The sequence below is a fragment of the Arvicanthis niloticus genome, chromosome 2, assembly GCF_011762505.2.
Source record: "Arvicanthis niloticus isolate mArvNil1 chromosome 2, mArvNil1.pat.X, whole genome shotgun sequence".
NCBI classification, from domain to species: domain Eukaryota; kingdom Metazoa; phylum Chordata; class Mammalia; order Rodentia; family Muridae; genus Arvicanthis; species Arvicanthis niloticus.
The window spans coordinates 132,656,754-132,680,685 of NC_047659.1; the positions used below are offsets into that span (position 1 = coordinate 132,656,754).

Genomic DNA, 23,932 nt, shown 5'->3' on the forward strand with positions numbered 1-23,932 from the left:
GCCATTGCTTTTCATTTCTAACGCTGTGGTCCTACTCAGCTCTCATTTCCAAAGTCAGGACAGAGGGCTGGAGGTGTGAGGCCAGATCCTGCTCTTCCAGAGAGCAAGCTTACCTGGCAAGGGGGGCATTGACTATTTTCCCAGCTATTGGGAGGCTGAGGAAGGATGGAAGGGCGGGGACAGCCTCCCCTGCAGCTAAAAGCTTCTGATACTATCATAAGTCCACTTCATTTGGGCACCTAATTTCAGTTTACTGAGTGGGTTTACATTTATTTGCTTACCCTTGCTCTTGGGGGCTGACGGGGACACATGTCTACACCCTAATTTCTAAGTGGAAGAAACTTGTTAAAATGCTCAAAGATGAGAGAATATAGCTTGTTCCAGAGAAAGCATAGTTTTATTTATTTTACAAAAAAATTAATAAAGTGTGAAAATGTGTGCATTTTCAGCAAGGTTACAAGAAAACAAATAGGGCCAGGAATATGGTTCGGTTGGCAGAGTGTTCCTCTTGCATGCATGATGTTCTGGGTTTGATTCCCCAGCAATGTGTAAACTTGGCGTGGTGGTGCACACCTGTAATCCTAGTGTTTAGGAGGTAGAGACAGGAGGATCAAATTCAAAGTCACCCTCAGGTAGTGAATCAAGGCTAGCCTGGACTAAGTGAGACCTTTTCTCAACAAACAAACAAAAAGATTGGGATAGTGAGATGGCTCAAAATTTAAATTTTTTTTTTTTTTTTTTTTTTTTTTTTTAAAGAGGACCCAGGTTCAATTTCCAACACCACATGGTAACCCACAACAAATCTATGACTCCATCTGCAGGGGACTGGATACCCTCTTCTGACCTCTACAGGAACTGAGCAGGCAAAACATACACATGAAAATAGCCATGGCCAAGACTTGCAGACCTGGAAACTGCCTGGCACGGTCTACCCTACTGGGCATCCACAAAGACCTTTCTCAGTCCTAATGAATATTCTATTCATGAACAGTAACATATGGATGCTAGTGGGGTAAACACCCCAAGGACATGGTCCTCTCCCCAAAATGAGACTTTCAGAGCCCTTCTCTGTCCCCTCTCTGGTGGAGGCAGGAGACTGGGTTCTACTGGAGTCTCTAGTTGCAGCAGTCACATCCTTCCTTCACATACTGTAAAATACAAATTAGATATAAGTGTAAGCATTGTTAGCCTCCTATTCTGCCTTCAACACACACACACACACACACACACACACACACACACCAGTCCTACCAGTTTCTGAAACTGACCCCTAGGCCACCACTGATCTTTACTGTTGGGGACCCTGCAATTGAGTTCATAGTCTACCATGACCAGATAGCTCCCCGAGCTCAGAACAAAATGGAGGACTCCCTTTTCTAGTGGGGCTTTTTGGGGAGCCGACAGAAGGTGGCTATCATCCTTGTAGCCATCTTGAGCCATATATCCTGATAAGAGACTTGATTACAATAGCCTACAACAGTTGAGCACACTCTGATAGCATCTTGTTTTAGATACCCAGGATTTTCCCTTGGGTGTGTGAGACTTAAAGGTTTGTGACTTAAGGGCATGACTTAGAGATCAGATTTAGAGATAAGACCTAAGGGCATGACTTAAGGATGTGGCTTAGAGGCGTGGCTTAGAAGTGAGACATATAAAAGGCGAGAGGCAGACAGAAGAAATTATTATTAGGTATTAGGCATTTGGAAGAAGAGCACTTGAGACTTGGAGCTGGAAGAATTATAAGGTATTAGGCAAAGAGAATTAGACATTAGGCACTTAGCACTTGGAAGAAGAAACTTGGAACTTGGAGGCACTAGGGACTAGGAACTAGGAACTAGGGACTAGGAACTCAAGACTAGGGACTTGGAGAGAAGAAGAGAGACTGAAGAATAAACGGGATTGAATCACACTCTGTCTGGTCTCCATTCCTCGAGTCCAAGTCCATCCTCTCTTTTTCTTTTGCTGAACCCCGACCCGCAGACTGGAGCAGCTTGGGACAGTGCAGGCTCTAACAGTTTGGCCCCCAAGGCTTTTGGCAGTGTGGATTCCAACATTGATAGAGCGGTCCCTGACATTTTGGCCCTCAAGTGTGGGGTAGTTCAGTTCCCAACAGGGCTTCCTCTTCTCTGCCTGACTTTATCTGGGGTAGCCTGACCCCCACGTCCTCTACCTGAGGAATGTCACATAGTCCTTGATAAAATTTCAGCTTCGACTCCCTTTCTCCCAGTTAAAACCTGCCCAGCAAGCACCTGAAATGCCTTGCTATGTAAATGAGGCATTCCCAGTATCCTAAGCCTCACCCAATTCCATTTACCTGGAAAGCCCCTTCCCACTCTCCAAGTCTCTATTATCCTTGCTCACCCTGAGTAAGCTATATATGCAAGCTCACTACCTACATGTTCTGTTTCAACAGTGCCTCAGCCAGTTGGGGCAGTTTATTGGGAAAATGACTTATACCCCAGTAGTCCTTGGGTGGCTGTGGTTTTTTTTGTTGATCTTTTATGGTTGGATGTGGAAATAGTCCCTTTCCATACATTATCTTCTGTACCATCATTGGTAGAACAGCAGCTCAGTGTGCCTTGAGCAGTAAGTACCAATCTGCCTAGCCAAGAGACAAGCCACACTTTTGCATATAGTGCCAATAGTATAAGCCCAAAATGAATAACACAATGGCACCACTGACATACTCCCACTTGGAACTATGATCTCAAGTCCATGGATGGAGAGATGACTCTGCAGTTAAGAGCGCCTGCTGCTCTTCTAGAGAACCTGGGTTCTATTCCCAGCACCCACATGATGGCTCACAACCATCTAACCCTGGTTCCAGGGGATCTGGAATGTCCTCTTCTGACCTCCTTGAGGCAAAATGTTCATACATATAAAAACATTTTTAAAAAAATCAAAGCCCCAAATTTCAGACTGAGAAGTGAGCTACTTTTCTTATTGCTATAACAAAACACCCAGAAATCAACTTGAGTTTGTTTTGGCTTATGTTTTGAGAGATCTGTTGGGGGCAGGAAGACATGGCAGCAGGATCATGAGGGAGCTGTTCATACTGTGGAGAGAGGGAGAGGGAGAGGGAGAGGGAGAGGGAGAGGGAGAGGGAGAGGGAGAGGGAGAGGGAGAGGGAGAGGGAGAGGGAGAGGGAGAGGGAGAGGGAGAGGGAGAGGGAGAGAGAGAGAGAGAGAGAGAGAGAGAGAGAGAGAGAGAGAGAGAGATGCTGGCACTCAGCTGGCTTCCTCTTTCTCTTTTTAATTCAGTCCAGGCCCCCCCGCCTGGTCCCACCCACACTCAGGGTGGGTCCTCTCTCCTCAGTTACAACTGAGGAAGATAAACCACCACAGACAGACTCAGAGGTGTGCCTCCTATGTGACTCTAAATCCCATCAGATAGACAGTGAAGATGACCCATCCCAGGAAGCCAGTTTTGTGCCTGGGGTACAAGTAGTCATGGGAGTAGACATTCCCACTTCTTCCTCTGCACTCCCTGACTTGGGTTTTCCTACTGTTCCACTGCAGGGGCACACGCTCAGGATTGGCTGTGTCCTGTGGTTTAGAACTATACCAGCTGTCCCCCAGCTAGCCTGGAACACAGCCTTCCCTGGTCCACCTCAGTGTCCAGCTATTGGATGAGAGAACACATCGGCACAGCAGCACGCTGTGTGGGTCCAGCCAATCACATTTCTTTTGCCAAATCATCAAATCCTTAGTGAGAAGCAAGATTGGAAACAGGGCATTGTGGGTCAGGGAAGGCAAACCCCGCTGTAGATTAAGTACTAAAAGGACTGCTCCCACTACAATGTCTCCACAAGGTCGACATTTGTTTTAGCCTGTCTGCCATCTAGATGGCAGGTTTCTGTGGTGAGTGGGGCCATATCAGGAACTCTAAGGCTATGTTATGTCCATTTGCAACCTGTAGCTCAGTCCCATGGCCGGTCTGTGTGTGAGCAATTGATTGAACACAAGAGTAGCTAGACAAAGACAATGCCTGACATCTCCAAAACACAGCATCTTGTCCAATGATCGCAGACAGTGGTGTTGTCTGCAGGCCCAGACCATCCTCCCATCCGGTGCTCATTGTCAGAGCTCCACCCACATGTCCTTCCACAGGTGTCTGCTTGCTTCCAATCATCCAGCTCTTGCCATTCTCCTGGGCATCCAGGCAAAACACCAAGCATCGTATGCTTACATGGGTATGTGGTCATATCTCTGGACCTCTATGTTCTTCTTGGTGAAATGGACCACCTTCTGAGAGGTACTGCTTAGAATTCCTTTTTCTAGAAGCATCTGCCTCCTGTAATGCCTGCCTTGCCAGGCTACAACCATCCACTTCCACTTGGCATCAGGCCAGAGTTCCTTCTGCCTCTACCAACTGACCACCAGGAGCCAGTCCAGTGTGAGAACTCAGAGGTAGGATAAGAGAGACGGCAATGCTGCAGAACAGGTGGTACTCACCATGCCACCTCACTTTCTCTTGAGGATGGTGTGTTGCTGCCCAAAGCCTGGAAGGGTAGACTGAGGGCCACGAATACCAGTTCATGAAGGAGAGCTTAGGTTGTATAGATACTTGGTGTGGTCTGGTATGGCGTCCCTTCCAGAGCCCAGTGGCCTGCCAGAGGCTGCTTCTCAAAAGGATAATTCTTATCTGCAGAGAAGAATGTCACCTTGTGCCAAATGACAGTAGGCATTTTCCTACTCGGGTCTTTCGGGAAGACCGAAGTGAACGCCTACCTTAAGAACTTATCTACCGTTGGGTCTGCAGGGTCATGGGTGAAGCTCCATGGCAGAGCATCTTAAACCCGCAACCTGAATCTGCTCTGGGGCCCATTCAATACGGGCAGTGGTGTGGCTACTCAGTAAGCACTGGTGGTACATACAGACGGGTGTGCACGGCCTCCCAGAGCAAGAACCAGGCACAACTCTCTTATTCTTAGTGGTAGGAGTGGGAACTGGTCTTTCCCTTGGAGGGGCTCTGGAAAGGACATTCTAACCATTTCACTTCCAGGAGAAGCAGGTGACCGCTTGGGGAGCCAGAGGATTTAAACTAAGGGGTCGGGCAGGGGAGATTATAGTGCCTCTGGATCTGCTGGAAGAAGGGCAGGACAGAAGCACAATGTGACTGTGGGCTCAGGACCTTTGGCAGTGGAGGAGAATCACCACAAACACGGCCAGGGCACACCCCAGGCCAGGCTCTATAAATAAGCCCCAGTCCTCAGGCCTGGATCGGCTCCAGTACAGGAGCTGCAGAAAACACTACGGTGGACTCTGGGGCAGCAGCAGGAGCAGCTGCAGCCAATGACAGGCAAAGGTTTTGTCTGTGGTTGTGGGGATTGGGGAAGTGCTGACTCATTGGCAGGGGTGGGAGGACCGTGGTATTAGTTCCAATTATCAACTTGACACAACCTAGAATCACGGGGGAAGAGAAGCTCAATGAGAGGCTGTCAGGATGTGACAAGTCTGTGGGGACTGTCTTTTTCCTTTTTTTTCTTTTTCTTCTGTGTACAAGTATTTTGCCTGCATGTATACCTGTTCACTATGATGTACATGCATGCCTGGTGCCTGCCGAGGCCAGAGGAGGATATCACATTGTCTGGAATTGGGATCACAGACTGTTGTAAGGCACCACGTGGATGCTGGGAGGAGTGGGGTAAAGGAAGTAGAGAGCATCCAGGGTGAATTCTGAGGTGTCTTAACAGGAAGGACACAACTGGGCAGATGAAAGACCCTCCCACTAGCAAGATGAGTGGTGGACACTTGTGAGGTCCTTCCTCCACATCCCCATTCAATCCAGGCTGTTGCTCCACCATCACTACACGGCCTCCAAGGGTATGGCCAAAACTTAACCGCAGGGGCTGAGGGCACCACCCTGCAAACCCCCAAACTCAGTCATGATGAGGAGCTGGAGTTAGATACCCCAACAATCAGACTGACAGAGAGAGGGGCCAAGGCTAGACCATGAAGAACTTCCAAGATAGCCAGCTTTTTCCTCACCCTCCGGAGGGGAAACAAAAACGTGTCCACTTAAGTCAAAGGCTCTGTGGACCTTTCTTCCTGCCAGCAGGCCCCTGCTGACGGATTAGTTCCACAAGTTCAAGGCCAGATCAGGACATGTTACACAACAGCGGTGGGCCAATCAGCCATCCTTTCTTCAAACACCTAAATTAAAAGATATAGACTCTTCAGAAAGTTTTTTAAAAAAAAAAAAAAAAAAAAAAAAAAAAAAAAAAAAAGCCCTCAAGAAGAGACTGGATATTTGGCTTCCAGAGTCCCATCTCTGCTTTGAAGAAAGTATTTTTCTGTGTGTCTGGGGATTGAGTGTCTGTTCACCCCCAGTTAAACACCATTCTCCAACGGCTGATTCCGCCTGCTCTGCTTGCTGTTCAAATACCTGCCCTGGTTGAGAGTTTCCTTCCCTTTTAATCCTTTAACTGGCAGAGAAGCACAAGTCACTGGGCTCCAGCCTGTAGGACTCAGGGGTGGAGACAGTCCATCAGTAGGACTTCAGCTGGCCGAACTCGCTGTCAGTCGAGGAGTTTGTTGGGGTTGGGGATACCAAGCATCAGTGCAGCAATAGCTGGCTTATACAGTGGTGGTGTTGAACTATGAAGCCACATGTGTGTATTAGGAGATAAAAGCCTTGTTATTTTTCTCTTGGTCGGGGTGCCAAGGAGCCAGAGATGAGATGCTAGTAAATCAGGGACTGGGAGGGGACTGGTGGTGGCTTGGTGGTTAAGATAGAATTTCACTCTTACAGAGGAGCCAAGTTCAATGCCCAGCACCTATGTAACTCTAGCTCCAGGGAACTTGATGCCCAGGTCTGCTCTTTGCCGGCACTGCATCCATGTGCATTTAAACACACACATACACATAATTAAAAATAAAATACTTTTAAGTAGTTAGGTAAAGAAAAAAAGAAAAGGAATTGTTGGGTACTGGACTAAAACAGTCAAGGATGGCCGGGTGTCGTGATACACGCCTTTAATCCCCAAATTTGGGAGGCAGAGGGGCAGGTGGACGTCTATGAGTTCAAGGCCAGCCTTGTCTACAAGAGTTCCAGGCCACCCAGAGCTACATAATGACATTCTGTCCCCCCAAGAAAAATGACAAATGCCAGTCACTTTCCTTATTCAGTGTTGCGTACTTTATTATATGGATGACACCAAGTGATTTCAGAGTTATTGGGGCATTTGGGTATTACGGTCCCTTGGCTTTCAAGAGAGATATTCATTAAGCAAAAATCTTCAATAAAAAGTGGTTCTCAGTCGGGTGGAGGGTGGTGCACATCTTTAATCCCAGCACTCGGGAGGCAGAAGCAGGCAAATCTCTGAGTTTGAAGCCAGCCTGCTCTACACAGAGAAACCCTGTCTCAAAACAAAACAACAAAACAAACAAAAAAAATTCCAAAAAAAGTGGTTCTCATATGTACCCAACATTTTAAAGGTTATGTTTGCCCATCTATGATTTAATTAAGCCAGGCAAAGACTAATGCAACAGAAAGTATTATTCTCATCCCACGCTGAGTAACAAGCCCAGAGAGGCTCAGAGTTTTGCCCAGGATCACACAGCTAAGGGGCCTGATAGGATTTGAATGCTGTCTGCTTATCCTCAGGTCCAGTGCTTCTAATCATGCAAGCTGAAAATCAGTGTCTGACCCACCTGCTTCCTCCGCCTTGTTCCTGTAGCACAGGGAAAACTGAGGGGTGCACAGGGGTACCTGATGGTTGCGGTATTCCCTGAGAGTGCAGGCAGAAAGGCATAGAGTGACATATTGGTTCCTGCAGCCTATTGGGGCAGGATCTGAATACTTTTGGTCTTAGATACTAAGGTTGGATCCAGGCAGTTCCCTGGTGCCCCACCCCCTCACCTCCTGTCATTCAGACTCTCAGGAGCATGTACACTGCATGAGCGAACCTGGCAATGAGAGACAGCATTCAGAGAGAAGGATCCTGGTTCTGTGGCCAAAGCAAGCTGCTGGGAGTTAGCATCAGGCAGCCTTCAGTTCCCTGTAGCATCAGCACCTTCAACATGGCTCTACCTTGGCTATGTGGGCACCACACATCTAATGTCCTTCCCTGTTAGCTGTCCCAGAAGTCAGCTCCCAGCTTTCTGCCACCCTTAGTTAACCCAAACTACAGACTAAAGCTTGACCTTGGGGACATGACCCTCCACATCCAGACAGTACCTCAAACCTTCCAGAAAGTCCAAAACCATCTCTGTAGAGAAATGACAACGATGGCAAGCTTAGGACTCTGCATGTATACAGAAGCCACTCATATGGTGCCCCCTCAAGCCCTGGGCTCTGCTCTAAGGACTTCTCCAGTGTTAATTCATCCCCATAGCCCTATGGAAACTAGGGCACAGAGAGGTTAAGGAACTTGCCCACCGTCACACAGCCAGCATGCCTGTGGAGCTGGGGTATGAACCCAAGTACTCTGGTTAAACTCCTCACTCTTTTTGTGTAACCGCTTTAGGCAGACTGTATCTGCCTGAGAGATGACATCAGGGCAGTGTGATGGCTAACCCTGATTGTCAACCTGTCAGACCAGGAGATGCCTGGGAGATTAGGGAAGCAGAGTGTCTGTGGGCGTGTCCCTGAGACAACAGACCACTAATGCTTTGACCTATTTATTGATGGTTCAGACTCCAAAGAAATAGACCACAGGAAGATGGTGGAACTGTGGAAGGTGAGGCAGAGAGGACCCCTCAACTGGGTCCCGGAGGATGAGCCTTTGTTTTGAAACAGAGTTTCATGTAGCTCAGGCTGGCCACACATTTGTTATGTATCTGAGGATGACCTTGAACTCTTGATCTTCCTGACTGCTTACTAAGTGCCTGGGTTACAAGTTGAAGCACACCAGCTGTGGGTGGCACTGCCCTTTTGTGTTTCTCTCCTCGGCTCCCTGGCTGCCAGAGGTGAGTAGTCTTGCTTCTACATGCTCCTGCCTCTGTGGTGTTCTGCTAATGGAGCCAGCCACACCATGAACAGAATCTTGCAAAACTGTAAGCCGAAATAAACCTTTTGATTGAGGCTGTGGTGGTGCACACCTTTAATCCCAGCACTCAGGGGGCAGAGGCAGACAGACCTCCATGAGTTCCAGGCCAGACATGAATACAACGTGAGAGCCTGTCTCAAATAACAAAAACAAAAACAAAACAAAAAACTAGGGATGGAGAGATGGCTCAGCTGGCTCAGCTGTTAAGAGCACTGACTGCTCTTCCAGAGGTCCTGAGTTCAAATCCCAGCAACCACATGGTAGCTCACAACCACCTGTAATGGGATCCGATGCCCTCTTCTGGTGTGTCTGAAGACAGCTACAGTGTACTCACATACATAAAATAAACAAATACATCTTTAAAAAAAACCTAAACATCTCCCTCCCAGAGAAACACTCTGCTCTGGACAGTCCATGCACTTTTAGGGGTCACTCACTCCACGGTCTGCCCGGCTGGCAGCACTAGCAGAAGGTAGGTCCATGTTCCTGACTTAATGCTGTGTCCCCTGTGCCCGGCAGATCTCAGCACTCTGGGGCTCCTCTCCTCCCAGCCTGTGCCTGCTGAGTGAAACCCGGCACTGTCAAGGCAGCTTGCACTCCGGAGTCAGGCTTAGAGGTTAGCCTGGCCGAGGACACATAGCCCAGGTCTTCTGCCTTCACCGTTGACACCCCATACCCACACGCATCATTCATTCTTCATAGTGACTGTGCCCAGTTATTAGTGAGGAACGACAATCATTTATGTGACTCATCGGCATCTGAGTTCCTGACATTTTTGCAGGCAGCCGTCTTCCTGTATTTCACAGCGGGTTCCCTACTTGAGATGCTTAGATCTGCATGCATTCAGTGTGACTACCACCAGGTCATCATCTGTACAGGTGGTGGCAGCCTGCCACCCTTTCCGAGGCAAGACAGAGTCTGTGCTCTGTGCTGTGTTCAATTGTAAAACTCCCCAGACATTCCCTAGTGGTTACTAGAACGCTGCCCAGTGGTGCCTAAGCTGGGAATTAGGTTTGCTCCCGTGTGCTGAGAAAGCCCACACGGGCCCAATCAATCGGGTCAGAACTCATCCGCATGTCCACACAGAGAAAAAGGAGGTGGGCAGTGATTGGCTGCAGCCTGTAGTTTGTTCCCTGTCACTCACCGGGAAGCCAGCTGCCACTTGACCCAAGTGCGAGTTTTTTTCATGTCCTTTCCTAAAATAAATCAGAAGGAGCTCGGAGGGTGGTGTGGGGTGGGGGACTTTTCACCAAGCAAAACAGAAAAACGGAGAGTAGAACAGATTCCAGGGTTTCAGGAGTTACCTGGGTAATCTCTACCCACCCAGTCTATCTAAGACCTAGCAGATGAGGAGACTGAGGCCCAGAGATGCTGTTGCTGGTTCAAGACCATAGAAGAGCAGAGAGAAGCAGTGGTGGACCGTGTCCAGGCTAGGCTTTCTAACAGCAGCCCAGAGCCGTTTGCATCGAGGCAAGGCTTAGCCTACAGGCTCCACTAATGACTTTGTAAGTCTCTAGGCCTTTTGAAAATGAAGGAAGCCATGCTCCCCACTCTAAACAAAAGCCATGGGACTACCTACATGGTTTTGGGTGTTCTATCCCTGCCTTGGCTTTTCTTTCCTGGAGGAATGTTTGGATTCTTCTCCATCCTTTCAGACCAAAAGGAACATTGCCTTCTATGAATGTTTCTGGATCCCCAGGGTAGCAGGATCTCCGGTCAATGTTCTCAGGTCCTAACCTTGCCCCAACACTCAGGACACTTAATGGTGGCACGGGCTCTTTTCCATGAAATGCAGGCCTGCTTCAAATTCATCTTATAACCCAGCACATAGCTTTAGTTAGGGAGGGGATCGCTCTGAGTCCAGACTCCTAAGTGGAAGACGTCCAGCCTGTACCTAGCTTGCAGCAGAATTTAGAGTTGGCTGCAGCTGCAGGGCCAAACCAGTGTGAGAAGATTCTAATCTCAGATCCAATGGGCTTTCAACACACACTGCCTAGAGGTGCCAAGCAGGTCAGACTGACAGTGAGTGGGTGTAGGGTATAAAGTGGGTGTAGGGTGTAGAGTTCCAGGGCTGCAAAGTGACCTTATCCCTGTAGGCTGTCACTGCTCTTCGGCATTCTGTCTGTGAGACCTACCTCTCTCCTTCTGCCAAGGGGACAACTCTCAGGCCTGGCTGACCCAGAGCTCAGGATCAAGGACAGAGTAAAGCAGGCTGATGGTACCTGTACTTAGGACAAAGGGCTTAGGTGAATCACCCCGACAACCTCCAGCTATGAAGTGCCTTTTAATGAGAGCAACTTAGGGAAGGATGAGAAATTGGGCTGAGTCTAAACAGGTCAGATGGCTCCTGGGTAAAAGCATGAGCTAGCAAGCCTAAAGGACAAGGCGTGATCCCCAAGATCCACACGATAGGAGAGAACCAACTCCATAAATGTCCTCTGACTTCCACAGGAAGATTGTGGCACATGTATACAAACACATGCATTATACACACAGTATTAATAAAGATTTAAAACTAAGGTCAACAAGATGGCTCCGTGGCAAAGGCCCTTGCTGCCAAGCCTGACTACCTGAGTTTGACCTGAAAGTCCTATATGGTAGGAGAGAATAGACTCATAAAAGTTGTCCTCTAAGTTGTCCTCTGATCTTCACATGTATGCCATGGTGTGCTTGCAACACACACACACACACACACTTACTTCATGTAAAAGTTAAAATTTAAAAAGTAAATTAAAACACATAGAAAGGAACACAGCAAACTCTGGAATGTGGACTCAAGTGCCCTTTAATTCGCTTGTTTACACGTGGACTGTGCGTACTTAAGAGTGGCATGAGCCAGTCTCTAAATACAATCTGGTACCCAGACAGTGACGGATGGACGTGGAAGCTAGTGAATAGACCTCCATACAGGGAAGCAAAATGCATGGCACGATTCTAGTCAGATGCTCCCAAAGCCTTGGGTTTACCACCAAGGGACAACAGACACTTTGAAAGATGGCATGAGACTATTTCCATAGGTGACCCAGGCTCTGGGTGTTTCCTCAAGAGATACTGGTTTCTCTACTTTCTCTAAAGGAACCAGAATGTTCTAAGTGCTGTCAAGAGACAGTTGGGGAGATGATAACCTATGTGGCACACATGCTCAGCATCTTACAGACCATTTTCTTTAAGTGCTAAGAGAATCGCTTCCCTTTACAGACAAGGGCAACAAGGCTTGCACACTGGTCAGGTGGTTTGGGAGGGATGCCAACATTCACACCTACACCTCATGGCTGCCCAAGCCCAAACACTCATGCCACGCTTCCTCACACAGGAGGGAAGGCATGTTCCTGAGAAGGCAAGGGCTCTGAGGAACTCGGGGTGTGGCTCAGGGATAGAGGGCTCACCCAGCGTGCACAGAACCCTGGGCTCCACCCCACCACCCCACCCAGAGCAGAGAAGGCTATCACGTATAAACATGTGTGATCTGATCTGTCTATATGTACAGAATGCTGAGCAGCTGGGAGTCCCCATGTGTTGTCGATTTAATGTTAAACCTGGTCAGACCACGTGAGAAAAATGTCCGGAGCCACAATGTGACAAATGAGCCTCTGGCTGCATGCTGTGTCTGCTCCCCTCTGCTGTTAAGTGAAGCTTGAGAGACTTCACCTGTCCTACCAGTCATCTCCAGGCCTATTCCTACCCTGGGGAGATGGGTGGAAACTCCCAGGTCAAACATCCTTTCAGTCCACTATCCACTCAGCAAAGCATCATGGCGACTCCTTTCTGACTGCCTTTCTTCCCCTTTGGTGACAACATCTCACATCTTAAATAGTGACTGGTCAAGTTGGCCTGTAGCTCAACGAGATATAAAATACATATTTTAAATAGATTCTTATATTTTTAAAAATTATTAGCCAGATGTGGTGGCTTTAATCTTAGTATACCTTTAATCCCAGCACTTAGGAAACAGGGGCAGGCAGGTAGATCTCTGTGAGTCTGAGACCAGCCTGGTCTACATAGTGAGTTCCAGACCAGCCAGAGCTGCATGGTAAGACCCTGACTCAAAAGATTAAATTAAATTAAATTAAAAATTAAAAACATAGTAAAATTAAAAGAAAAAGAAAGAGATTACTCTTAATTTACTAAGTGCCTAGCAACCTCAGCTTGAGCGAGGACAGTCAGTCCGAAGCTTATCAGGTAATGTTATCAGCCAGCTCTGCTAGGGCAGGGCAGCTGATGGAAGCTGCTGCAAGGATCATCATCCAAAAGGCCAGGGCTCAGCTGGGCCAGGCTTAAGGCGATACCCAGGAGAGGAAAGGACCCTTCTCATCAGACTGGAAGCCTGCCACGTGGGACATGGGTGAAGAGACTTCTTACCCTAACAGTCACGGTAAAGGCCACAGAATGACATGGCTGGAAGCCAGGGAGTACTGCAAAGAAAGACTCTCATGGCCATGGCCACTGAACGCCCCCTCCTAGGGTTGTCCTGTTGGTAAGATGAGGAGGAAGAGGCGGGGCCAAAGTCATGGCAGTCATGGCGCTATGTAATATGGATGACTGCAGGGCAGCAGTATGTAATATGGGTGGCTTTGCATGCTGGCTGGCTTCCTGCATCAAGCGGAAAACATTTTATTTCACTTCTAAATTATCATAATCTCCAAAGGGGAAAATCCCTTAGGCTGTGGCACTTGTCCTATGGTCCTGTGAGGACCCCAAACCCTATTCTGTCTCTCTCACCAGTCAGTGGGCAGGAAAGCCTTAGGACAGATGAGCGCCTGACTGAATTACTTTTCCAGCCTAAAGTTCATCAGATAATGCAAATCTGCTTGTCAGTTTTTTCTTTTCTTTCTCTCTCTCTCTTTCTCTCTCTCTCTCTCTTTCTCTCTTTCTCTCTCTTTCTTTCTTTCTTTCTTTCTTTCTTTCTTTCTTTCTTTCTTTCTTTCTTTCTTTCGGAGTCAGGATCTCACAATGCGGCCCTGGCAGGGTAATCTCAAACTCACAGAGATCTGCCTGCCTCTGCCTTCCCAGTGCTGGGATTAAAGGTGTGCAGCACCATGCCCCCTCCAGTTATATTCCTAAGAGAGAGAACAATCCTATGAGGTGGGATTTCATACAACAAGCCAAGAATTTGGTTTATACAAAAAGTTAGTGTTCTAAAAAACAAAAAGCCCTCAAAACAATTTTCACACGCCAAGGTGTGGTGCTGGAGCTTTGCCAACAAAGAACAAATGGAGAGTAATGATTAAAGCCACAGAGCAGTCACTTGGGAGAGAAGAGAGAAAATGGGGCGCTCAGTTACTGCCGCAAACCCCAACACATCACGATATACAGTACGGACAGAAAAAAAAAATAAAAAAAACATCCAAGTGCCGGGCCGTGGTGGCCACGCCTTTAATCCAGCACTCAGGAGGCAGAGACAGGCAGATCTCTGAGTCTGAGGCCAGCCTGGTCTACAGAGTGAGTTTCAGGACACTCAGGGCTACACAGAAAAACAAAACCAACAACAACAGTCATCATCCAGGCACTGCAGGGTCGTGGACCCCTGTTGGCAATCGCGGCCAGGTCCAACGGCAGCATTCCGCAGAGGACGTGAATGCTACAGCCAGAGAGTGTCCTTTAGGCATTGGGGTATTTAATAAAGAACCTGCCGGGGCAAATGCTTATCTCAGAGTTGGCCATGGGGAAACGCTGTTAAATGAACAGCATTACCATGGCCACTAAACTCTAAAGAGAACCAGAACCAGGGAGGCCACAGCAGAGAGTCCTGAAGCCCTGGTTTCCCCTTGACCCACACTATGAGGCTGTCTGTTATCCCTCTGCCGAGCCTTAGCTCTCCCTCTGGGAACAGATTAAGGTCACATCTTGTCAGAGATGAGAAGAATCTGACAGGAATAGCGCTGCTGGCAACATGGTGGCACCGCCAGCAGAGTCCGAGGACTAAACTTGTTCCCCAGATGTCCCCCAGTCCAAAGGTACCTAGTAAGGGTCCTCTCTGAAATGGGATGGATAACGCAGCCAGTCACTGGACAAAGTAGGTGGGAATCCTATTAGCCATTGTCCTCCTGTCCCTATTTCCTTCTCTTTCATTTCTTGTAAGTATCTTGCTTCAAAGTCAAACTAGAGCTCTGGGGAGGAAGTCCCGGTGAGAAAGACTTCAGATACCAATACCCATATGTCCCGTACCAGCCCAACAAACCAAACATGGTGCCGAACACTTTCTGGATCAAGTTGTGGAAATAAACGGCCGTGCACAGAAACATGCACACCCAGATGAAGGTCAGGAAGCCCAGGGCGACAACCAGGGTGGTGATGGCAGCATGGAGGTGGTGGCTGCGATCTGTCTTCAGCTCGTGCAGCACGGCCATCTCCTCCACGATCATGAGTGCACAGAAGGTCAGTAGGAAGGAGTGGCCTGAGATGTCAAAGCCATGCCAGAAGCCCCCTTCCCGGTGGCACTGCTGCTTGCTACGATGCTCCTGTCTGATGCCCTCCAGGGCCGGGGACTGGTAGCAGCTGCCTGTGTAGTGTTCAATGTTGGAGAAGAGGGCTGTGCAGGTATACCAGATGGCTGTGCCCACGAGGAGGGTGCTCAACCGCCGCAGGACCAGGCTGGTCTTGCCCGTCAGGTGGTAGTTGGTGAGGGCAATGAAAGGCAGGAGGAGACAGACTGTCCAGGCCCAGGCCAATTTAACAAAATACCTGACAGAGGAGGAAAGTGCAGGTGAAGAAGAGACTTGGCAGAAAGGAAATGGTGTCGTCATGCTCCCAAGGGAAGTGACTTAAAACTCACCAAAGCTGTCCATCCAAATAGCTATGCCCTCTTTTATTCCTTAATACATGCTTACACATGCTTTACTCCCTAAGCACTGAAACTAGTTAACCCATAACTCTGTGAGGTGACACTGAGCCATATAGATGTGTCATGCCAAAATGGAGGTCATATGTGGGTAGATCAGGGTTCAAATCCAGGGCCTGACATTTTCCAGTTAGGTTACTTTCTCAGGAAAGCAATATCTGAGTGTCTATCAAATGTCAGATGCGCTCACACACATTTACATTTAGCTGAGGAGGATGAGGTCTTTTTTTTTTTTCCTAAGTATAGCCCAGGCTGTCTTAAACTGCCTAAGTAGCAGAGGATAGTCTTGAACTCTGGACCCTCCTGCCTCCACCTCTCAAGCAGTGCCATTATAGGTACCACACCCAGTTCTATGTGATGTCGGGTTCCAAACCTGTGTGCATGCTAGGAAGGCTCTATCACCTGAGCTGTATGGCAGGCTTCATTTCACCCACTTTACAGAGGGCTCTGGGGCTCAGAAAACTGAACTCTGCCGAGGCCACACACACACAGTGGCAAGCAGACCGAGCCACACTTTACACAGCCCCAAAGTCCATGTCTTTTCTACCACACCAGTGTTGTTTTCTACAAAGCTGGTAGGAAAAGAGCTTTACTTCAAGGGTTTGAATCCTGACTCTGACTCTTATGTATTAGGACATCTTCAGGCCTCAGTTCCCTCATTGAGGAAACCCAAGGGCACCAAGCTGTTCTTAAAATCTCTTCCAGATTCAAGGAGTCAGTGCCAGCTCCCTCCTATTAATCAGCACCACGTCTTGGAACAAAACATTAGAATCCATGGCTACCCCTAAACAACAGAGATTGGCATGCCAGGCTGCTGGCCTCCTGGTTCATTAGGCCAGATAAAGCAGCATCTGCCACATCTGCCTCTTCTGTGCTCATGAAAGGTGGCTGACCTGGAGACCTGGGCAGAAAACGCACACAAAAGAGGTCTGAAACAACTACCACCCTCACTCTCTACTCTTAGACCAGCCACTACCAGTGGGTAAGAATGACGGTGGGCCAGGGGCAGGATGCTTCTTCCCTAGGTTCCAGTTTCTCAGACACTACCAAAGAAACCATCACTAAAACCTTCGCAGGCTTGACAAGGAAAGCCTTGTTAAAGCCAAGGTCTGCCAGAAACCTGACGCAGCTGCTCAGAAGAGAAAACCCGGGTTTGAAGTAGATTAACAAGAAGAGAGAGGCAGATTCTCCGCAAGCTGGAGACACTAGTCTGAAGCACTAAGTTCACATGGAAGAGGCAATCTCATCTTCCAAACTCCCTGGATTGCTCCAACGGAGCGTTGTGCAATGAACTTGCGATATACGCGTTTTTAAAGGACTAGGAAAGAAATAAGTGGAGTTAGAGAGACGTTCCAAAGAGGTCGGCTGAGGTTGTTTTCCTGGGTAACTGCCATGCACTTTAGAGTACTGAGAAAGTCCAAGGAGATCCAGGAGAAAGGTCACCAGCGCGAAAGGTTTCACGCTTCTACCAACGTAGGGCCGGGAGGGCAAAAGCTCTCAGGGTGGTAGGCGGGTCTAGAGGTGATCTTTAAGACGACGGTGGGATTTTTGCCACAGTGGTTAGGAGAGGGGTGTCTGACTAGCCGGCAGGAGGAAGGTGACATCTCCCCAAACAGGACAGGGGCGAACACCTAACTCTGGGGTTGGGGTAATAGCCGCTCCAATGTACCCACCGGCACTTATAACCCACCCGTCACCAACTCGATCCTCCTATCGGAATGCTCAAATACTAGGCGCGAGTGTCACCCGCTTTCCCAGGGTCCCAGCGTCGCGACACGCGCGCGGACGCGGCTGTCAAGACGGGGCTCCCTCCCGATGACTCGCCCACCCCAGCATCTAACTGGCTTCTTGGGGCGCGGGGGCCCGGAGCCTGATGCACTCACACGTTGAGGACGTTGCGCTTATTGCTGAGGTAGCTCTCGGGCAGCGGAGACAGCTCCTTGAGGACCGAGCCCACCAGCATGGCGGCCACCAGTACCCAGGGCAGGTGGCGCCGCACCGCTGCCCTCACCAGCGTCCCGCGGAGAAACCACGCACAGCGCTCCAGGTGCTCCATGCCGGTCCTTCTCGGCCACCGTCCGCCGCCCGGAGCCTTCTCGGCCACCGTCTTGCCCTTCGCCCGAGCTGGTACCGCCACATCCCTCTGGGCGCATGCGTGCTTCCGCAAGCTCCGCCCCCCCGAGGGGCGGGTCTCCCTCTAGTGGCCATGAGAGGTCTCTGCAGAGTGCAGGTCTGCATCTACCTGCGCTGTTTCCCTTCATCGCCCCCAAGCTACGTGCTGAGAGCACTGCAGGCTGCACTTTGGGCAACCGGCTCCCCTCACTTGTTTGTGGGATTCCCGCTGCTTTCTTTATCTGCAAAATACAAACAAGAGACCCACCTTCTTTAGAGCTAGTTTGAGAGTTCCTTACACTGGTTCAGATGCAGAGTTTTGAGATGAAATTTCATTGGAAAGTAATTACTAAATTTAAGTCCTATTTACTTGTTTTGAGACAGGGTTTCTCTGAGTAGTCCTGGCTGTCTTGGAACTCACTCTGTATAACCAGGGTGGCCTCGAACTCAGAGATCGCCTGCACATTGAGATTAAGGTCATGTGCCACCGTGCCCAACACTACTTTCGGTTTTGAGACAGGTAAGGGCACTTGTTGCCAAATAACCTGGGTTCAATCCTTGGGATCCACGCTGTGGAAGGCAAGAACCAACTCGCATAAGTTGTTCACACACACACACACACACACACACACACACACACACAATAAATAAATAAATAAATAAATAAATAAATAAATAAATAAATTTTTAAAAACTATAATAGATAAAATAAATGTAAGAATGAAACAATTGTGTTGTTGACTGAAAATCTTGGGTGTCTGAGGCTTGTAGAGCTCATATGAGGTACCGGTGACTCAGTCACTCAGTTTTGTCTTTTAGCTAAGCTCCTAGCCCATGAGGCTAGGTGTCAAAATCAGGGCTTCCTAACTATGAGTTCTTCCTTAGCTGCTGTATTTTATAGATTAACACTTAAAATCAAGATCAAAAACTCAAACCCATCACTTTCTAGTTATTTTACTATGTTTTATTATTATGTATGTTCTTGTTTGTCTAATTTGAAACAGGATCTCTTTATTTGACCCTGGCTGGCCTGGAACTCACTATCTAGAAAGGGCTGGTTTTGAACCTGTGGCTGTCTTCATGTCTCTACCTCCCTCTTGGGTGCTGGGATTATAGGCATATGCCATCACATCTGGCTTATCTATGCTCTTGAGTCTACCTGCATCAATTGTACCTCCCTGGTACACCTCTGTGCTTTCTTCCCACTCCTGTGATGTCACACAGGAAGCTTGAAACCAGCCACATAGAAGTATTTACACTAAGGAAATTGGCAAGTGCTACAAATCAGCCTGTGTTCTGTCCCCTCCTGTCTTCACTGGGCTATGGCTCCATTTGTCAATGTGTGGTTGAGCTGAAATCATAGGTGGGCTGTGGAAACAAATGTCCAGTAAAATCAATAACAGCATTAGCATCCTTGGGTTATATTTACAACAAAGAGCCCCGTGGGAACTGGGGCTGCAACTTGGTTGGCAGAATGCTTGATTAGCATGCATGAAGTCCTGGGTTCAATGCCTGGCACTGCATAAATTGTGTGTAGTAATACATGACTATAATCCTTAGCACACCAGAAGAAAAGGCTCAGCCACATAGTGAGTTCAGGGCAAGCCTGAGATACATGAGACCACTATTCTAAAAATAAAAAAAAAAATTGTATATTTCATTGTCTGTAAGTCATGTACAACACTCTTATATTGAGAGGTTTTTATTTTTAGAAAGTTCATAATCTATATATGTAAATACTAATATATTCTCTTCAAGAGAGCTCATTATATTAAACATTTATAGTACACATTAAACATTTACATAGTACACGCAGTATATAAGCAATTATGTTAATAGACGTATCGTTTTAGATACAACTTGATGACAGTTCATGATAGAACACGCTTCTACCATGTGTGGGAGGCTGTGACTTTTTTATGCTCAATTACACAACTCAACTTAAGTTTTAAAACATCCTGGTGCGTCTGACCTATAATTTCAGTACTTGGAAGGAGGTTGGGAGAACCTTGCAAATTCCAGGGCGGCCTGGTCTAGATTAAAAATTTCAGGGCTATGGGGTTCTATGTTCAATAATTAGTACCAGAAACCAAGCAAGCAAGCAAGCAAGCAAGCAAAAGCTTGTCGTGACTCACTGTTGATTTCATAACAGTACATGAGAAGCACTGAAGTTGGAATGGTAAGACATTGCCGTGCAGTGCCCCTGCCTTTCCCACCACAGGGGATAGAAGACTACACACAGGTGATGGAGAGAAGGCTCAGGGGTCAAGTGCTCACCATGCAAGCTCCAGGACTTCTGAGTAGACCACCAGCACCCACAGAAACACCAGGCGCAGTGGTGTGCTGTGTAATTGCAGCACAGGAGACGATGCAGAGACAGGAGGATCCCTGGGGTGTGCTGGCAGGGATCTTAGCAGGATTGATCAACTCTGGGATCAGCAGGAGACCCTGCCTCAAAAAATAAGGTGGGGAGAGCAAGATATCTAACATTAACTAACTCATTGACTTCTGGCCTCTGTATGGACTCAGATGTACACACACACATGGCGTGGGAGGATGGGGAGAGAGAGAGAGAGCAAGTACCCAGTTCTGCCAGGGACCTCAGTAGCACCGCCCTACTGTTGATTTACAACTGTTATTTGTCTTTTATATAAATATTAATTGGAAGATACCCCAGCTTCACATACGGGGAGAATTAATATTGATGAACTGTGCACACTATTTTTTTTTTTTTTTTTTTTTTTTTTTTTTTTTGGTTTTTGGTTTTTTGAGAGAGCGTTTCTCTGTGTAGCCCTGGCTGTCCTGGAACTCTCTCTGTAGACCAGGCTGGCCTCGAACTCAGAAATCCTCCTGCCTCTTGTGCACACTATTTAAACCAACCTACAGATGCAAACAATTCCTATCAGAAAACATAATCCTAAAATGTCTTATGTATGTGTTACCACTATGTACATCAATCTGTACATCACGTGTGTGCCTGGTACCACCAGTGGCCAGAAGAGGTCGCCACATCCCCTGGAACTGGAGTTACAGATGGGATGAGTATTGCTGGGGATCAAAACTATGTCCTCTAGAAGAACAATAAGTGCTCTTAATGGCTGAGCCATTTCTCTAACCCTTTAATCCTAAAATTTCTATGGAACAATAACAAAAATAGCCAAGGTAGACATGAGCCAAAAAAAAAAAAAAAAGAGAGAGAAAGTTTATTATACCACCTGATTTCAAACTACATTTTAAAGCAGTAATAATTAAAACAGCATGGCACTGCCATAAAATATATATACATTGACCTTCAGAACAGAAATGAGGATCTGGGATGAATCTCAGTTGTCAGAGTGTTTGCCTAGCATGCATGAAGCCCTGAGTTCTATCTCTAGCACCACATAGCCAAGGGTGGTAACATGTGCCGGCCTGCAATCCTAGTATGTTAGAGGTAGAAGCAGGAAGATCAGGGATTCAAAGTGATCTTTGGGTACCTAGTCAGGTCAAGGCTATCCTGGAGTAGAGAGAGAGAGAGAGAGAGAGAGAGAGAGAGAGAGAGAGAGAGAGGAGAGAAAAGGAAGGAAGGAAAGAGAAAGGGAGGGAGAGAGAGGAAGGGAGGGAGAGAGAGGAAGGGAGGGAGATGGGGTGGGGAGGAAGGGATAAAAATGCTGTATAAACTAAGGAGGGAATAAAGTTGCAAACTCTTGTTTTGGTACCCAGTTTGGGAGGTTTGCTTCACAGGTAGAGGGTGACCTGTAGCTTTTAGGTGTGTGACAAAGCAGAAGGAGCCTTGGAGGAAAGACAGGATCTAACTGCTCACCTCATCAAGGTAAGGGAGAGGAAAGGTGGAGAATGGAGGAGCCCAGGCCTACACCTTCCAATCAGGCCCTACCCCTGCCTTCCACCTCTTGACAACACGGTTTACAAATGATGAATCTATCCTGGATGTATAACCGCAGTAAGGTCAGAGCCCTTAGATTACACTCATTTCCCAAAAGCCAGTCCCCTGGAACCTGTGCCAAAGCACATCTGCCTTGAACAGAGCTTGGTGTGAATAACTATGATCCCAGCCCTCAGAGCAGAAGCAGGAGGATGGCCCAAAGTTCACAGCTGTCCTGGGTTACACGGAGTTCCAAGCCAGAAAGCTCCGTAAGTGAGACCTTGTCTCAAAAACCCAACTAACCAAATAAAAGCAATCTTTAATCCTGGCTCAGGCAAATAAACCTCCTTCTGCCCACCCTACCCCATTGTACCTCCTTGATCTGTTTTATAGTAAATCAACCTATGTTACTTGGTTAAATAACAATGTTTTTTTTTTAAAAAAAAATCTGGAATGGGAGTCTCCATAAAAAGTTCTAGTTAAGATAAATCTTTTCCTTCTTTCTTTCTTTCCTTCTCCCCCCCCCCTTTTTTTTTAAAAGATAAGGTCTCATGTAGCTTCAATTCATTTATATATCTGAAAATGAGTTTGAACTCCAGATCCCCCTGCCTCTGCTTCCCAAGTACTGGGATTATAGGTCAGTATGACAACAGTTGGCTCTTAAGCTATAATTTATAATTTACTTATTCCTATATTTATTTTCTGTCTCCCCTACTTAGATGCTAGATCCAGAGAATTACATTCACTGGCGTAACCCAGTGTCTCGAACGGTACTTGGAGTTTACAAAGCAGTTAAACAATTGTGTTACTGAATAAATCAATGAATTATTACTGTTGGTATGGGGTCTTGTTCATGGTCAGTAACTACTCTTCCCTGAGCTGAATTCAGAGCATAGAGTCATTACTAGAGCTAGAAAGACTTGCTCAGCGTTTTAGAGAACTGGCTGCTCTTTCAGAGGAATTGATCACAGGATCAATTCCCTGAAGCTACATGGCAACTCACAACTCTCTGTAACTCCAATCCAGGGGATCCAACACCCTCTTCTGGCCTTACGTACATCAGGCATGCATAAGGTATGCAGGCATACATGCAGACAAAATACCACGATAGATAGATAGATAGATAGATAGATAGATAGATAGATAGACAGACAGACAGACAGATAGATGGATCTTGTTAAAGAATCATTACTAATGCAGTGGGCAAAGGGAAATTATTTTTGAACTTTAAATAGATTCTTTATGGATAGAAAATAAATAACTCCAAATAACAGCTACGGAATAATTATGTCTTTCATCTCGAGGAGTTCCCACCATTAGGAATGGCTGTGGAAGCTGCTCTGCGGTCCCTAGAGTCTGGAAGATGCTGAGATGAAACGCTGGGTTTGGTGAGGTCAGCTTAGGCCTGGAGGAGAGGGAAGGACATGGCCAGCGGTCAGCCAGAGGAGCAATAGGAAACAGTCATTCCCAGAAGAGTGACCAGCCATGCCCTTTCGTTGGCTAGTGCCTATGAAATACTTCATTCAGACTGGGAGCAAGAGAGACAGCCAAGTGTACTCTCTCCGTAGGAGGCTCTCTTTGTCCACAGCCCCCGGCCAAGCAAGATGAGCCCTCACTCCTAGCACCAATTCCTTACTTCTGACCTCTCTCTGCAAAGTCTCCCGAATTAGTCACTCCTGGCCAAGGCTCTTTCTGACCCAAGGGAATAGATAGCCACTGCCTGGAGTGTGGCAGCTGAGTTAAGTTGGTGTCTGCCAGAGGGCAGATCTCCTGCCCTCCTAGCTGGAAAGCAGCACATTCTGTCTGTGCCTCCAACACACACAAACTTAGGCATAGGGACAAGAGGGCTGGCACTAAGTACAGGCCCCATCTTTGCTCATCAGCAGGCTACAGGGAGAAGGGGAGGGGTATTGCATGGGACCCTCACTACCCCTAAGCAGCTTTGTGGACTACTTCCCAACCCCCAGCTTCCTCCTATAAAGATGTCTCCTACAGACTTCAGACACTCATATCTCAGGCAGTCAAGGGTCCAGGCCTAGGAGGAGGTAGCTGGCCTGGCCTGGCCTGGAAGAGGTTGGTGAGATGAGAAAGAGATCAGCTTCATGCCAGAATGGTGGCTCCCTGCAGA

General features: G+C 47.6%; 1 protein-coding gene across 1 annotated transcript; it reads right to left on the reverse strand.

Annotated features, from left to right (window-relative positions):
* Positions 1 to 11,759: 11,759 nt before the first annotated feature.
* On the reverse strand, positions 11,760 to 20,658 carry Fitm2 (fat storage inducing transmembrane protein 2). The gene is made up of 3 exons (XM_034495704.2): positions 20,220 to 20,658; positions 17,714 to 18,184; positions 11,760 to 15,673 (listed from the first exon to the last, which is right to left on the reverse strand). Exons 2-3 carry the CDS (start codon positions 17,884 to 17,886, stop codon positions 15,058 to 15,060), a joined length of 789 nt encoding a protein of 262 aa, XP_034351595.1. The 5' UTR covers positions 17,887 to 18,184; positions 20,220 to 20,658; the 3' UTR covers positions 11,760 to 15,057.
* Positions 20,659 to 23,932: the final 3,274 nt, after the last annotated feature.